The following is a 17,768-nucleotide window of genomic DNA, read 5'->3' as shown; positions in this document are numbered from 1 at the left end:
GGTTGGATTGCCCCCTATGCTTTCTTCATACTATTCTCCTTTCCTTTGTAACTATTACCTGGTTTCTGTGTTTTGCTCTTTCATGCTTTACACTCTCATTTTCCTAGGGCATGCTGATTGGCTTCCTAAAGTTTTTTGTTGTTTTTGTGGAGACCTTACATGTCTGAAAATATGTTGTGTTCTCTACCTCACACTTAGTTGCTAGATTGGAATTCAAGGCTAAGATTTTTTTCTCAGTACTGTGGGCTTTGCTTCATTATCTTAGGTTTTAATGCTCTTCCAGTTCCTTTTCCTTAGTTTTTGACCCATTTTTCCACCTGGACACTTAAGATCTTTCCTTTATTTCTGGTCTTCTGAAATTTCAAGATGATATATTTTGGATGATGTTGGTCTTTTTTCTTTGATCCTGCTGAGTACTCTTATCTGGAGATTTGTGTCCCTCAGTTCTAGGAAAAAAAACTTAGTACTTTGGTAGTTTCCTTTCTACTTTCTTTCTTCTCTCAATAACTATAACCAGAAAAACCAAACTGGTTACCGTCAAGTCAATTCCGACTTGCAGTGACCATATAGGAGGGGTAGAACTGTCCCATAGGTTTCCAAGGAAGGACTGGACTGGTAGGTAGCAGCCGAGATCTTAATTACTGTGCCACCAGAGCTGAATAATAACCATAGTCAAATGATAATTGCCCTGGGCAGTTCTTTTCTTTGCATGTTACATTTTCTACTTCTTTTTTGTCCTGTTTTCTGGGAGGTTTCCTCAACTTTGTCCCAGTTCCTATGTTGAGTTTATTTCAGTGTATCACTTTGTGAATTTCCATGGTTCTTTATTGTACTCTGCATTGTCAAACATCTGGTCCTTATTTTATGAATGAATGTTTTTTCATCCTTTAGGGGATAATCTGCTTTTTCTAGGTTCCTTTTTTTTTTTTTTTGGTTGGTTGTTTTGGTCTTTCATATTGAAGGCCTTTCTTGGGTATCTAGTGATCCTTGGTGTCTATCAGAGGAATCTCTTAAAAAGCTGATTAGAAACTCTTGGAGACTGATGGACTTTGTCGGAGGGTAGGGTGGTCAAATGGCAAACTAGCTTTTTAATTGAGGGCATTCCAAGTCTCAGTATCCAGAAATTTTACCTCTGGTGTTCTTTGGTGATCCAAGGAAAATACCTTAGTCTCTTGACAGCATTGTAAAAGCAAACCAGGAAAGGGAGTCTTTAGGTCTCAACATTAAGTATATAGATTTTACAATATTCCTTCTATCTATCATTCTCCCTAGCTCCCCTCTCCTGAGATGATTGTACATTTAGGGGAGAAAAGTTGCCAGTGAGATTCTGATTTTCCAGAGAATAAATATCCTGTCTTTGGGGAGATAGAGCTAGGGGAAGAATCTGGGGTTCTACTGCTCCAAATACAGATTTTAATTTAACAACTCTTTTTTCAGTCCCATAGACCATCCCTTTTTATGGCATCTTCTCCTTCCAAGTCCATTTTCTAGGGTGCTATAAGGCCAGATGCTTTGCTTCCAGTCCTACCTTTCTAGGTACCGAGGGTGTATATAGTTAGCTTCATCCTCTCTGATGAATTGTTCTACCTCTCCAGGTTTCTATTTTCCAAATATATATTGAAATCTCTCGCTTTCCGTGGCCTTCTTTTCTTTTCATGGTTAAAACTTTTTTTTATTAATTTAGTGTCTTTTTTTTTTTTGTCGTATACCTCCCACTACAGCATAAAACCGAAAACCAAACCCATTGTCGTCCAGTCGATTCTGACTCATAGCATCCCTGTAGAACAGAGTAGAACTGCTCCATAAGGTTTCCAAGGAGTGCCTGGTGGAATCTAGCTGCCAACCTTTTGGTTAGCAGCCGTAGCTCTTAATCACTGTGCCACCAGGGTTTTCCACTATAGTATATGTAGACCATGTCTTTTTTGGTTTTTGCTCTCTTTGACTTTTTTTTTCTGTCATCGCTTAATACCATGTTTATAAGGCAAACATAAAAGGGAATTCTTTTTTAGTAACTTTAAGGTCAAAAGATTTGATTAGTCCAAAATTGAGTCAATAAATTAATGAGTATGCATGCTGAAAATGGGATAACTTAAATGTTTACGTTTGGATGTTTTAATAAGGCAAATGTACCTAATCTAGGCTTTAGATTGAATATGTGCATCTGTACTTGTCTGAATTCCAGTTCCCTACTGAGATAATAAGGAAATCAATAGAATTTTGACTTTCAAAGTCTGTGACTGTGGAAGAAGTTGAAGAGATTATGGTGGTACCTATTGCTTTCTTTCTATTTGCTACTTTGTTTTGTACTTCTCGTCTTTCTACTCTCACATCAAGTGGTGTTTCAGGTATCTAGAGGCCTCATTCTAAGTCCTTTCTTCATAATAAAAAGGGCAAATTGAGTACATTCATGTAATGAAATACCATGTAAACCCATTAGAGTGGTTTACTAGAAGCACATATAACAACATGGATAAATCTTATAAATATCTTGAGCAAATAAAGCCAGACACAAAAGACTACATATTGTAGGATTCTGTTTTTATTTGTTAAAAGTGAGGCACCAAGTAGTTATTCTTGTTGTGGGATGGGGAATATCTAGTGAAGAAAACATTTATAAAAGGGGACGTTGCTCAATTCTACATTTTATATGTCAAATTTGCTTTATTTCCTTCCAAGTTCCTCTTTCATTTTTTTTTTTTTGCATAATTAGAATCATACTGCATGTGTAGTTTTATAGATTGCCTTTTTCACTTAAAATATTGTGATCATTCTCCCATATTATAAAAAAACTTTGAAAACGTATGGGAAACACTTCACAGCTGTGTGACCTTGTTCGACTTACATAATCTCTCAGTGCCAGTTTTCATATGTTTAAAGTAGAGATAATATAGTTACCTACCTAAGAGGGTTGTTTTGAAGATTAAATGAGCTGTAAGTAAACAGAATCCCCTGCCACTGGCTCGGCATATAATACTCAATATCAACTATTGCTATATATATATGTATGTATTTTTAACTATTACTATTTTGGGAGCCCTGACAGTGGAGTGGTTAAGAGCTCAGCTGCTAACCAAAAAGTTGGCGGTTCGAATCCACAGCTGCTCCTTGGAAACCCTCTGGAGCAATTCTACTCTGTAAGGTTGCTGTAAGTTGAAATCTACTCAATGGCAATGAGTTAGTACTATTTTTACTTGGATCCACAGTCAGCGCCCATGGACACAGCAGTCAAGAAATCAAACAGTGTATTGCATTGGGCAGATCTACTGCAAGAGACCTCTTTCGTTAAAAGGCAAAGATGGCACTCTGAGGACTAAGTTGTGTCTGACTCAAGCCATGGTGTTTTAAGTCTTCTCATATGCATGCGAAAGCTGGACAATGAATAAGGAAGACTGAAGAACTGATGCCTTTGAATTAATGGTGTTGGCAACGAATAGTGACTGTACCATGGACTACCAGAAGAATGAACAAATGGGTCTTGCAAGAAGTACAGCCACAATGCTCCTTAGATGTGAGGATGACGAGACTTTGTCTCTTGTACTTTGGTCATGTTATCAGTAGGGACCAGTCCCTGGAGAAGGGCATCATGCTTGGTGTCTTGGTCATCTAGTGCTGCTATAACAGAAATACTACAGGTGGATGGCTTTAACAAAGAAACTTGTTCTCTCACAGTCCAATAGGCTAGAAGTCCGAATTTAGGGCACTGGCTCCAGGGGAAGGCTTTCTCTCTCTCTGTGGGCTCTGGAGGAAAGTCCTTGTCATTAGTCTTTCTTTTGTCTGGGAGCATCTTAGTGCCGGAACCTCAGGTCCAAAGGGCACACTCTGCTCCCAGCACTGCTTTCTTGGTGGCACGAGGTCCCCATGTCTGCTCGCTTCTCTCTCTCATATCTCAAAAGAGAGTGGTTTAAGACACTGTCTAATCTTGTAGACCTCATCAATATAACTGCCACTAATCCATCTTATTATGTCATAGTGATGGGATTTACAGCACATAAAATGGTAGGCAGTTGTACAATCATACAAGGGAATCATGACCTAGCCAAGTTGACAGATAATTTGGGGGGACACAATCCATGACACATGGTAAAGTAGAGGGTGAGCAAAATAGAGGATGGATTGACACAGTGGCTGCAATAATGAGCTCAAACATAGCAACAATTGTGAGAATAGTGTAGGACCAGGCAGTGTTTTGTTAGGTCGTACATGGCATCACTATGAGTTGGAACCAACTTGACAGCACCTAACCAACTTGATGGCACTTCAAATTAAGAGATTTTATAAGAATGGGAAGTAAAAGGAAAATGCATTCATCCTTACATTACATTTCAACTTCTGCTTATTGAGCACTTATTGTATTCCAGACAATTGTGATAAAGTATAGATAGTCCCCAACTTATGCTGGGGTTCCATTCCAACAACTGTTGTAAGTCGGTTCTGACATAAGTTGAATATACTTTTTTTTTTTTTGCCTTTTATTATTATCAGTATCTTTATAAATCCTGTCTTTACTTGCCTTTGGGGCTTGGAAAATTACATATAAACTGAGAAATATTTTTTAATACATATAAAAAAAGCAGATGGTCATAACTGCAGTTCATTGTAAGTCAGGGGCTGCCTGTACGTAAAGTAGTTCTGTCCAAAAGAAGGGCAGATAGGTAAACAAATTACAGTATAAGGTGATATGATGTCTTAATAAAAGTATGTACAAAGGGGAAGGACACAGAAAAAAAAAGAGTGTTTACAAAAATAACCAGGAATTGGATGGGGGATATATAAACTTTCCAAGCACATACAAAGGCCTCTGAGCACATGTTGTGTTGAAACCAGTTGCCCATCGAGTCGATTCAGACTAATGGAGATCCCACGTGTGTCAGAGTAGAACTGTGCTCCATAGGGCTTTTAGTAGCTGATTTTTCAGAAGTAGATTGCCAGACTTTTCTTCCGAGGAGCCTCTGGGTGGACTTGAACCTTGACCATTTTGGTTAACAGCTAAGCACGTTAACTGTTTTTACCACGCAGAACTCCATGTTTGTTCAATATATAGAATACTCGTTGCCATCAGGTCCATTTAGACACGCAGCGACCCCACATGAATCAGAGTAGAACTGTGCTTTACAGGGTTTTTAGTAGCTGATTTTTCAAAAGTAGATCGCTGGGCTTTTCTTCCAAGGGACATCTGGGTAGACTTGAACCTCCAACATTTTGGTTAGCAGCTAAGCACGTTAACTGTTTTTACTACTCAGGACATCATGTTATGTTGAATATATAGAATACCCATTGCCGTCAAATCGATTCTGACTCATGGTGACCCCATGTGTTACAGAGTAGAGCTGCTGTATAGGATGTTCTTGGCTGGAATCTACCAAAGGAGGTTGCCAGGCCTTCTGCAGTGCTGCTGGGTGGGTTCAAACTGCCAACCTGTAGGTTAATTAGAGCACAAACTGTTGGCACCACCCAGCGACTTAAACGTTGCGTTGAGGGGTATGCGAATAGTACATTATCTTTAATGCTCAGAGTATACACATTGGACATTAATAGTTAAGAATAGCAAGAGAATCACGGACAAAATTCATGTAGGATTCTATATAGAGACAAAATTTGGTAGGGAAAAGAACCCAGGCTTGGAAACAGACCTCAAAGTTCCTCGTTCCCTTTTAAAGTGTTTGTTTCATTTTATGAATAGTAGAGAACCTTTTATGGATTTCAGACCTCTGCCTTATAGAGGCAACATGGTGAAGTTTTATATCTTGCCAAGCCAGATATAGTTAACTAATTTGCATGGCTAATTCTTAATTTGAGTAGATGATTAAGAAGGATTAAGAATTGAAGGTTTGCATGTTTTCCCAAAGGCAATTAATCAAAATTTGCCTTTCACAGGAAATTTTAGGAATGGAGTCTAAGCCTTCAAGGATCCCAAGAAGAATTTCTGTTCAGCCCTCCAGCTCTTTAAGTGGCAGGATGATGTCTGGAAGCAGAGGAAGTAGTTTAAATGATACCTATCACTCAAGAGACTCTTCATTTAGACTGGATTCTGAATATCAGGTAAGATCTTAATTTGCAATGTATATTCATAGTCCCTCTTTTTCAAAACCCTTGCAGCCATGTGTTTTTTGCGTTTTTTAAAAAGTAACCTGTAAAACTCTCAGCTAAGGCATTCTGCAATCAAACATGTTGATATTCCTGCAGCAAAATGAGTGACTGTTCACCCCAAGTCCATAAAGACTTAGTTGCATGTCAGTTGAGGTCAGATTTTACCACCAAACGCATTTGCATGATATTCATGAAAAAACTTAACTTTCTGAATTTCAGAATTAAAGATAGGTGCTTGTGGCCTTGTATAAAATCATCATACTTTTCAAATATATCAGTTTAAGTATATATTTGACTAAACTAGTCACTGTGGAAGACTTTCCGAAAAACCAAAAACTGCATCCTTTTCTCTCACATTGTACTTTTTCATCTGGCTTTTCTCTGCATATACACAAAGCAGTGATGGAATAATGATTGCTGTTAAGTACATTTCCTTGAGAACCTGACTTCTAAACATTTTGCTTTTAATGGTGGGTGATTATAAACTAATAGGCTGTCCTTTTGTGAAGGTACATCGCTGATAGTTTTTAGATGAATTTTGGGTTTTATTGTTAATAACCAGTGTACACTGATTCGCCCACCAGCTAACAATGCTAATTTTGATTAACTATGTAGCTAATCTTCCTTAGGACCAACAGCATGTTGACTGATTTTTTTAATTATTTCTTATGTTGTAACACAATGGTTGTAATATAAAATTGTGCAAAGCTCAGGGGGCTTGATGTGTAGGTGTAATACAATTTATGTTGTCCATCTTTTAAATTTAAATTCATTGCATTATTGGCTAATTAAATAACATTTGGTTTGTAAATGTCTGATAAGTTAACTGAATCTAAAACAATCTTATGAAAATTAATATTATTTCTAATTTCTGTTTGAGTCTGAGTATTTATATATCATTAGATTTATAACAAAGTCTCATTTAAAAATATTCCTGTACAGGAATGAGCATTTTATAAACTATTCATAAAAAGATCTAAGTAAAAATACCATTTCTCTGCAATTCTTCTAATACCCACTTCTTAATTGACTTTATATGAACTACTTCCTTGGTCTTGTTCTAAATATTGATTCATATTGTATTTTTTTATTTTGTTACTAGACAGGTACACTTGCCAGAGGTACAGAGTCATACACTTTTTTGCATTTTGTAGGAATATTGTAGCTTAAATATTTATGATTTACAAAGGGCACAGTGTTTTGTTTTGTTTTTTTCTATTATTTATGTCTTTATAAAACTGTATCTACCTGTCTTTGTCTAAATTTATCATACAGATTATTTGTGAGGAATACAAACTCTGAAATCAGACTATACTTCCTGGGCTGGACTCTGCTCCACCGTTTACTAGCTCTGTGAACCTGGGCACATTGCTTAACCTCTTCGTGTCTTAGTTTCCATGTCACCTACCTCATAGAGTTAAATGAATTCATGTATTGAATGAGAACAGTGCCACACACGTTAAGCACTAGAAAAATGTTAGCTGCTGCTGCATTTGTTTTTATTATCATTGTTATAGTATTAATAATAATATTTTAGGTTGTAAATGTCTCATACATACTTAAGAAATATATTGACATTTATTTAAAAATATCACTCTTTTCAAACCATTCCTTTTCACTTTTTATCAATGTAATAGATTATTCCAAAAGTCTCATTTTTTGTTGTGGTAGTTAAATAAATACTGACATAAAAAAATCACTTAAATAATATTTTAATGACTATGAGATGACCACACCTAAGAGGAGGTGGTAGTAACCCATCAATATTGAATTCATTCTGTTGCAAATTTTTTAATATGTTTAAATACCAAAGTAAAATAAATTCAGAAATTGCTTTCAAATATCCAAAAGCCAAACTGAATAGTTTTTTTCAGCTTCATTGATTAATCAATTTTGTGAAGCTTAGGAATCACCTTAATGCTTTTTTAAGTAGCTCTAAATGGCTTTTTTTTTTTTAATGTGTTATGGAAATAGTTCCAGTCATAAATGAACTATTCCTTGTCTGCTTTGCTTTGTAGTTTTTTTTTAGAAACTGAAATTCCTGTGTTCTTTAACATATACTTTTCATTAATATTTACGTTACTTTGTACTGCTTCATTTGTGACCTGATTAAAAGTAAATCTGCTCTATGAATAGCCATAAGGAGAAGAAACATATAGTTTGTAATGTAAACTGCCATACTTGACCATTCGTGGAATCCACTTTTATGTCCTTGCTTTTGTCTTTAATCTTACTGGTTCACGGATTAGAATACCTGCATTCCCATTTTTCTGTAAAATTACTGAAATAAGCTTTGATAACATTTTATAAATGTTGAATTTTAAAACAGAGTGGTTAAAACCATGGGTTCTGAATCAGACTACCGAAGCTGAAATCCTGGTTCATCTAACAGCTATATGATGTTGAGCAATGTATTTTATTTCTGTTTCCTTGTCTGTCAAATGGTGGCAGTGGTACTTTTCTTGTACCATTATTGTTATGATTAAGAGTAATAATAATTGCAGAACACCTAGAACAGCCCTGCTTAGCATATAATAAAGGTTTAACTGATTGCTGTCAAGTTGATTCCTACAGATAGCGACCCTAGAGGACAGAGAAGAACTGTCACAGAGTTCTACCCCACAGATTACAAGGGTGTAATCTTTACGCAGAAGCAGACGGCCATGTCTTTCTCCCATGGAGTAGGTGGTGGGTTTGAACCGCCAACCTTTCAGTTAGCCGAGTGCTTAACCACTGCGCCCCTAGGACTCCTTACTAAGGGTTTAGATGTTGTTAACCAATTATAAATTGCATTGGGCAAATCTGCTGCAAAGGACCTCTTTAAAGTGCTGAAAAGCAAAGATGTCATCTTGAAGACTAAAGTGCGCCTGACCCACACCATGGTATTTTCAGTTGCATTATATGCATGTGAACATGGAAGACTGAAGGAGAATTGATGCCTTTGAATTGTGGTGTTGGCGAAAAATATTGAATATACCATGGACTGCCAAAAGAACAAATAGGTCTGTCTTGGAAGTACAACCAGAATGCTCCTTAAAAGCAAGGGTGGTGAGACTGTGTCTTACATACTTTGGACATGTTGTCAGGAGGGATCAGTCCCTAGAGAAGGCCATCATGCTTGATAAAGTACAGGGTCAGCAGAAAAGAGGAAGATCCTCAATGAGATGGATTGACACAGTGACTGCAACAACGGGCTCAAGCATAACAATGATAGTGAAGGATGGCACAGGACCAGGCAGCGTTTTGTTCCCTGGTACGTAGGGTCACTGTGAGTTGGAACTGACTCAACGGCACCTAACAACAAATACAAATAATTGTGATTGCTATTGATACTGTTACTATCATTTCCTGACCCTATAATGAGTGATCCCATTGGCGTTGATTCCAACTCATAGTGACCCTATAGGACAGAGTAGAACTGCCCCATAGAGTATCCAAGGAGCCACTGGTAGATTCGAACTGTCAACCTTTTGTTTAGCAGCCATAGCTTGCCATAGCTCTCAACCACTGCACCACCAGCGGTCCAAAGAACCTTTAAATATGGAGGGAACATTTCTTAAAAATTGCTGAAGCTTTTACATTCACAGCTTGACATATTGTAGAACATTTTTCACTTTTAATTTTACTTAAGCAGGGCATATATTTGTGTCATTTCATAAATCAAGAATCTGAAATCTGGAAAAATTAAGTAATTTACTCCCAGTCACATGGTTAGTATGTAATATTCTTGAGCTGTAAGAATCCAAGACTTCTGGATAGCCTTGTTTCTTTGGGGAAATGCAGATTCTCAGTTCCAAACAATTGATTTCCTAAATAACTTTTTGTTCTTGGCCCTTTAAAAGCTGGGGCTGCATCTGTTAATAATCTTTCTTATATTTGTTACTCATCTTTGAATTTTTGTTAAAATTTGAATGAAATTCTTACCTGTTTGGTGACAGTAAGTAAAATTTTAGATAATTTTGAAACGAAAATATAATCCCTGTAATTCATACTGTTAAAGTTAAAATTTGGTAGTTTTCTGTGAATATGTAATTTTTTATGTTACTTTTGTATATTTTTCTGTAACAGTTTCAGGGAGGGCCAGAAACTGACCAATCCCCCTGTTGGTTGGCCACAGTCACCTCATTTGCATAGGACTCATAGGACACTATAGGCACTTCATCTGCATTAGTATACTGACCAATCCCTGCAAGATGTGTAATAAACCAGTCAGTTACAGGGCAGGCTGCAGCCCGGGCCAGACCAAAATTATTAAACCATCCAGTTGTTTACAGCTTACCCAGGAAATGTCAATCAAAAGTAACAAACTCTGTGGGGTAGAAAGCTAGGGTAAAGGTAATTCCTCAGGGCTTAGAGAAAAAGTCTCTCCCACTGTTTTTCTAAAGAACCAAGGCAAAGGGCCACAGAAAGAAACTCATTAGAACAGCTAGAAAGATTTTTTTTTTTAATAGCAGCTTTATTGAGATATAATTTGCATACCATACAATTCACTCACTAGATAGCCTTTTGAGTTGAAAGTAACTCCTGGGAAATGTTGCTTGCTCCAGGAGCCCAGTCTCTTCTGGGTAAAGGCTGGACATTTTGTAGATGAAAGAAAGAGAACTCCGTGAAACTCAAATGAATATTTAACTTTTCACTCATTTCTTAGCTTCATTTGATTGTCAATATTCTGGAAGCCTTTTTGCAAATACAACTAGATTGATAAGACTAATTAACCGAAATCTAATCTCTTATTTGTGGCGTGGAAAATACGAGGTGATTTTATTTCTCTTACAGTTCCTATAAACAGTTTGGTTGTTTGAAGGTATACAAATAGAATTTAGAGAATAAAGATGAAGTAAACAACAACAACAAAAAACTATTAGAGCTATGTAGGACATGTTCAGCAATATTGCAGGATGCAAGATCAGCGTACAGAAATCAATTGTATTCTGTATGTTAGCAATGAATAATCCAAAAATGAAGAAAACAACTCCATTTATATCATCAGGAAGAAAAAAATAACTTAGGAATAAATTTAACAACAAAAAGTATAGGACTTGTTACACTGAAAACTACAAAACATTGTTGAAAGAAATGTGAGAACTAAATTGAGTCAAGGATTTGAATAAGCATTTTTTTAAAGAAGATAGACAAATGGCCAGATAAGCGCATGGAAAGATGGTTAACACCATCAATCATTAGGGACATGTTCAGAACTACAGTGAAATACCACTTCATATCTACTTGAATGGCTAAAAAAAAAAAATAATAATAAAATAATGACAAGTGTTGGTAAGGATTTGGAGAAATTGGAACCCTCATACATTGCTGGTGGGATTGTAAAGTAAGTAGTACAGCCACTTTGGAAGACTGTTCAACAGTTCCTCAAGAAGTTCAACTCCTGGGTATATATACCCAAGAGAATTAAAAACATCGTCTACACAAAATCTTATACACAAACATTCATAGCATTTTTTATACCATTGTTCATAATAGCCAAAAAGTAAAAGCAGCCTAAATGTCTATCAGCTAATAAATGGGTAAGCAAAATGTGGTACATTCATACAGTCAAATATTATTTAGCTATAAAAAGTGAAGTACTGACACATGCTGCGAAATAGATGAGCCTTTAAGTCTTGAGCTAAATGAAAGAAGCTAGTTCCAAATGTTTAGAATAGGCATATCCATAGAGAAATAAAGTAGATTAAAGGGGGAGAGGAAGATGGAGAATGACTGATAAATGGGTATGGTGTTTCTTTTGGGAAAATTAGACGGTGTGATGTTTGCACAATTCTGAATATGCAACCAGTTCTCGTCATTTGCGCTAGGTATGTTCTGTAAAGTTGCCGGGGAACACTGAATGAGAGAAAACTGAACTTTAGAGGAAACACAGGGTTAGGTTCCTGTGAGCATCTGGTGACATTTTTGTCAACCAGTCAATATATAACCTTGTTTTATGTGTGTTTCTATTTTAAGATGCTTTATTTAAATTAATATATGTTGTTGATTCATTAACGTTGAAGTCAAGGAAAAAGCACTATAACGCAAACCTGAGCAAAGCTTATTTAACACATGCTTTTTCCTTTAGGCACCTCACAGTCTTGTATTACGAGCACTAGACATCACTTCAGAACTATGCTTGGGGGCGATTTTGAACAGAAAAATTACCAACAGAAAACCACAAAAAATGCAAGAAAGGGCACTGAATAGACCACAAAAGGATGCTTGTTCACAGGATGAGAGCTGAAAAAAGAAAGCAGAGAGTCACTATGTTCGACCTCAGCTTGGAAACATGAGTGTTGAATGGTTGTTGGTAAGCGTAATTAAAAACGAAATCTGCCAACGCAGACAAACTCTCCACAAAAGTAGAAGAGGAAGAAAACGGTTTTATTATTGAATAAGTAAGCATTAAACCAGAATGTGGTGTGCACCACAGACAATCCATTAAAGAGATTGGAAAGACAGAAGGGAATTTTACTCTTTTTTTATGGCCAAGCAGATAATACCCATTTCAGGCATGTCAAACTAGTCAAATAAGAGAACTTGACAGTACCATTTGTCATACATAGTTCATCCTAAATTTACCTGGTAATTAGAATAGCCACCTGTGTTTCCTGATTGCCTTTATCCAAAGAAAGGAGGATATTTCTCTTGTCTTTTCGGGTGGAGGTAGGATTTCAGCTGGTGCCAAGCACCAGCTCAAATTATGTTCCTATCCTCCTGGAAAACCTGGAGGTAGCAGTACTGTCTTCCTTGAGTGATTACATTTCAAAGAGATGGCCTTTATGCCCTTGAGGAAACATTCTTGGTTTGTAAAATTGGCCAGAGTCTTACTTAACCTTTAAAGACTGACATACATCTCAAAGAGGCAGAGGAAGAATTTACAGTGAAAAGTTCTCTAAAGTAAATGCTCTAAAAAAATGGAAGTTGGGGGGCGCTTTTCCCTTTTTTTCAATAGGAAGAATTAAACATATCCTTTTTTTTTCTTCTAATTTGTATTTGCCCTTACCTCATGCTTTTTAATGACCATAAAGATGGTCACGAGTATTGATTTTGGGGTCACAAAAATTTTAGTGAGCAGGCAAATCCATAAATAGGGAATCCAGGAATAATGAAGGTTGAGTGTACTGAAAACAACTGAAATGTACACTTTAAAAGGATGACTTGTATAGTATGTGATTATGTAAATTATATTTCAATAAAACTGTTACAAAAACATGAACAAGGTTGTAACTGGAAAAGATTTTGGAAGGGCAGTAATAAGCACAAGCAAATAAAAATAAACTACTTAAGTATCTTATGTGCATGGCAGTATGTTTTGAAGACAGAATCATTCTCTGATTTTATTTGCTCCCAATAGTTCTAGATAGTAGAAGAGATAAAATAGGTACAATTTGGTGATTCCATATTTACAAATTTGCCTACTTGCTAAAATGAATACGTAACCTGAAAATCAATATTCATATGACACTTTCACAGACATGCGCAGGGGAGCAAAATATTTTGAGCCTCTGAACAAGCGTGTTTCCAGCTGACGTCAAACAAGAAGACTTTGCCTTTTTTCTAGCTCTCATTCTGTAAACAGGTGTCCTTTTCGCAGTCTGTTCAGTGCCATGTTTTATGCGTGTTTGTGCTTTTTGTTGGTGACTTTGCTATTTAAAATGACCCCCAAGTTGAAGTGCTGTGTGGTGTTCTTAAGCAAAAAAAGACTGTGATATACTTTACGGCAAAAAGTGGTTTCTTCATTTAGAAAAAAACCACAACCAAACCCGTTGCCATCAGTTGATTCTGACTCATAGCAACCCTATAGGACAGAGTAGAACTGCCCCATAGGGTTTCCAAGGAGCACCTGGTGGATTTGAACTGCTGACCCTATTGGTTAGGAGTCATAGCACTTAACCACTACGCCACTAGGGTTTCCCTCTTCATTCAGGCATGAGTTACATAGTGCTGTTTTCTGTGAGTTCGTTGTTAATGAATCAGTAATATGGTCCACCCAGAAAAAGCAGGAGCCCTGAAGAAATTATACCGATCTATTCATGAGGCTTCGTTTTCTTGTATGTCGGGTCACTGTGGGTTGGAACTGACTCGATGACACACCTAAAAACAACAATATTCATGAGACTGGAGCCCTGGTGGCGTAGCAATTAAGAGCTGTGGCTGTTTCCCAAAAGGTCGGCAGTTCAAATCTACCAGCCTCTCCTTGGAAACCCTATGGGGAAGTTCTACTCTGTCCTGTGGGGTCGCTCTGAGTCAGAATTGACTCGTTGGCAATGGGTTTTTTTTTTTACTTATGAGACTGTTCCGGAACTACTAAAGTAACATCTATAGTGTGTGATGAAGCTGTGGGAAAGATGGAAAAGTTGACTAAACTTGTGAATTTATGTGAAGACACCCAATTTAAAAAGGTGTAGTGGATAGTATTGTTGTGAGGCTAAAAGTCAAAGAATTTTACGGGCACATTACCCATGGTCTGGAAAATGTTAAACCCTTCTTGGCTAGCACTAGCTGGTTTCTACATTTCAAAAGGATATACTGATGGGAAAAAATTAAACTTGCTGGCAAGGCAGATCGTGCAGATCAGGAGGCTGTAGAAGAATTTTTTAATGCAGAGCTGTACAGGAAAAGGGTTATACGAAAGAGCAAGTTTTCAACAATCTACCAACCTCTCCCTTAGTTTTCATGGTACAAGCCAAGGTCGAGAGGTATAACCACACACACACTGTCCCATCACACATCCTGCAGCTGCATCAAAAGTAAGATTTTAGTTATTTTCTAAAACAGTAAAGTGATTAATCCTTGTTTACTGGTTTCTTGTAGGACTCTAGCTGCATTACTATTCTGTATAGAAATGTGAACAGAGGCTCACAGGAACCTAAGCTTTTATTTCCCCCAGGAGCATTGGATCAATATTTGCTAATTCAGTATTCACAGTGGTTGTATAGAATATAATTGCTCTGAACAACCATAATTAACTTTATATTGTTAAATAAATTCAATATTTGTTATTAAAAAAAAAGATCCGAAGAAGGAAAACCTGATTGCTTTAGAATGAAGTTATTTGAACAATGACAGAGTTGGATTGGTAGAAAGCAGGAAAAGCTTTGATTCTGAACTTAAACCAGCAGAAAAACTGGTCGAAACATTCTTTCCATATACTGATGATAATCAGCATTGCTGTCTCTGGGATAATATATAGCTGCTATTTAATTCTGAGGTTATATCCTTGAAGTTTTGGGAGGGTATAAAATGCCTGTTTTAAAACTGAGTATAGGGTTAGGTGGGATTCACTAGTTTAGATGTCCTACTTGTCAAAAGAAAAGTAGTAAATTCTGTGTAGCCTCCAATCTAAATTGGGGGGGCGGGGATCATCTCTAAATCCAAAGGTCTTAACAACCACTGGCCTGCAGAATGTTGTTGTTGGTTGCTGTTGAGTCGATTCTGACCCAAAGCAACCCCACATGTGCAGAATAAAACTGTTCTCCAGCATGGCCTTTTGGAAGCAGATTTCTAGGCCTCTCTTCTGAGGCACCTCTGGATCAGTTCAAACCTTTCAGCTAGATGTTTAACCATTTGCAATATCCCTAATATCCTAATAATGATACCTGACGAATTCCTTTTTTTTTTGCTCACTCTAGTTCATTGATAGGGGCTCTGTGTACTTGGTGTCTGGTTTTGAGGCCCAATTTGTGCTAACCTGAAGAGTGCCAGTTTCAACTAGCAAAATATTCTCTGAGCGGAGGATGGGTGAAATGCTGTGTATTTCATTCTGATGTATCCCTTTCCTGCTTTTCCGGTCTTGTGTCTTCTGCTTTTCCGTATGATATATATACTATATGTAAAGTTTAATCACCAAAGGTCCCACGAACTACTGCCATTTCCTGAGTACGTGCAGTATGCTTCTCATAATTGAAGCATAGTAGATCGGGTAACTAGTAATGCCTTAGAAGAATTTGCATGTAGAATGGTTTGTACATCTTTTCATACTGTCCACTCATACTTCATCCATTGCCTGCCTGATGAACTCCCAAGTGTCACCTTCTCTGCATCCTTGATTGCCTCAGACCTAGTTAGGCTCTTTATTTTCTGGAAAACTTAAAGCATACTTTCTATTATATTATTATTTGTTGCCTGTACTCTAGAGCTCTTTGAAGGAGTACATATTTGTGCTGTCATGTTTATCCTATGATTATTAGATTAAAATAGAGTGAATTTATGGCTCATGATGCATTCTCTTTTCGTTAAGCAAAATAACACCTCTTTAATATAATAAACTGTTTACCACATACTTTAATTACATGGCAGCATAATTTGAAAATATTTTTCAGTGTCTTTTATTTTAGGGATCCTTAGCGTCTTTAAGCAACTTAGAGATTATATGCCAAATGTGTCTTTCTTAGTTTCAATGTGTATATGTCCAGTTAAGAGCTTTGCAATGAAGGCAAAGTTTCAAAAATTGTGGTTGAAATATTATATTCCTGTTATTTAAACCTGTATGTTTAAGAAAAACATTATTTCCTCCTCCTATATACATTACATTGAGTAAACTAAAGAATTAAGAAGAAGTAAAATAGTTTGAGCATTGTGAGTGACTGTTGTGTTATGAGTGCTTTTTTGATATACATGTATTTATATGTTTAAAGGGGAAACCATGAGCAGGGAGTTTTTAAACTATTGTTTTGATTTTTTTCTTGGTTCACTAATGAAGAAATTCCAAATGTTAGGAATTTTTGTTTTTAAACATACCTTTGTAGTGTTGTGTAGCTATTCCTGAGAACAGGCATCAGAGTGAGGATAAATTTTTTTATTACTTGTTAAATTTCATTTTCATAGTAGGGTTTTCACAATCAGTTTATATGTTAGTGCTGTTCTCAATGTTCTCTTCCCCTCTAAAAATAGGAAACAAGTTCTTCATGAGGTTGAAATATTAAACCAGTAAAGCAAAATGATGATAAAGTTTTTGCTCTTCAGTGTTTCATAATCTAGTGTTTGTATACAGTTGCAATAGCAACTGGTTGCTGAGTCAATTTTGATTCATGACGACCCCATGTTCAGAGTAGAACTGCACTCCATAAGATTTTTAATAGCCGTGGTCTTTCAGAAGTAAATTGCTTAGACCTTTCTTCTGAGATACCCCTGAGTGGATTGGAACTGCCAGCTTTTCACTTAGTAGCCAAGTACGTAACTGCTTGTACCACCCCGGGTTTCCACGTACAGTTACCTAAAGGACGTAGTCTAAACCAGATTGATAGCCAAGCAAAGTACAAATATAGTAACGTATAAAGGGATACGTAGGTAAAAGGGAACTAAGACTAGGAGAAAAACCTACCTGGTAGAAAAATTGGTCCTTCTGAGAAATGAATGGTCCTTGGGAAATTATTAGAGCATTATAGATTAAATTTAATATTGAATGTTAGCATTTTATTCTTTTATTTATTTATTTTTAAACCTTCAGTCTACATCAGCATCTGCATCGCCATTTCATTCTACATGGTATAATGAATCTGAGATCACTCAGGGAGCACGCTCAAGATTGCAAAACCAGCAACAGGATCATGATTCAAAAAGGCCTAAACTTTCTTGTACAAACTGTACGTCTACCTCAGCTGGGAGAAATGTTGGAAATGGTTTAAATGCAGTGTCAGGTAAGAGACAATGTATACATATTTGTGAGAGACAGTATACATGAATTTCGGACT

The 17,768-nt window shown here is 36.7% G+C and overlaps 1 protein-coding gene across 8 annotated transcripts in view; it reads left to right on the top strand.

Annotated features, from left to right (window-relative positions):
• The window catches only part of MARCHF7 (membrane associated ring-CH-type finger 7), a 69,347-nt gene that overhangs the window by 13,134 nt on the left and 38,445 nt on the right, over positions 1-17,768 (top strand). For all 8 annotated transcript variants that reach the window (XR_010322305.1, XR_010322304.1, XM_064287103.1 and 5 more), the window contains 2 exons: positions 5,875-6,039; positions 17,525-17,714. Coding sequence is in view for 6 of the 8 variants with exons in the window: in XM_064287103.1 (XP_064143173.1) it covers positions 5,887-6,039; positions 17,525-17,714 (343 nt within the window). In the remaining 2 variants the exon portion in view is untranslated. The remainder of the gene's footprint in view (positions 1-5,874; positions 6,040-17,524; positions 17,715-17,768) is intronic.

The sequence above is a fragment of the Loxodonta africana genome, chromosome 6 (genome assembly GCF_030014295.1).
Source record: "Loxodonta africana isolate mLoxAfr1 chromosome 6, mLoxAfr1.hap2, whole genome shotgun sequence".
Taxonomy (NCBI): domain Eukaryota; kingdom Metazoa; phylum Chordata; class Mammalia; order Proboscidea; family Elephantidae; genus Loxodonta; species Loxodonta africana.
The sequence above is the reverse complement of the archived record's forward strand: the minus strand, read 5'-3'. Positions and strand labels throughout refer to the sequence as shown.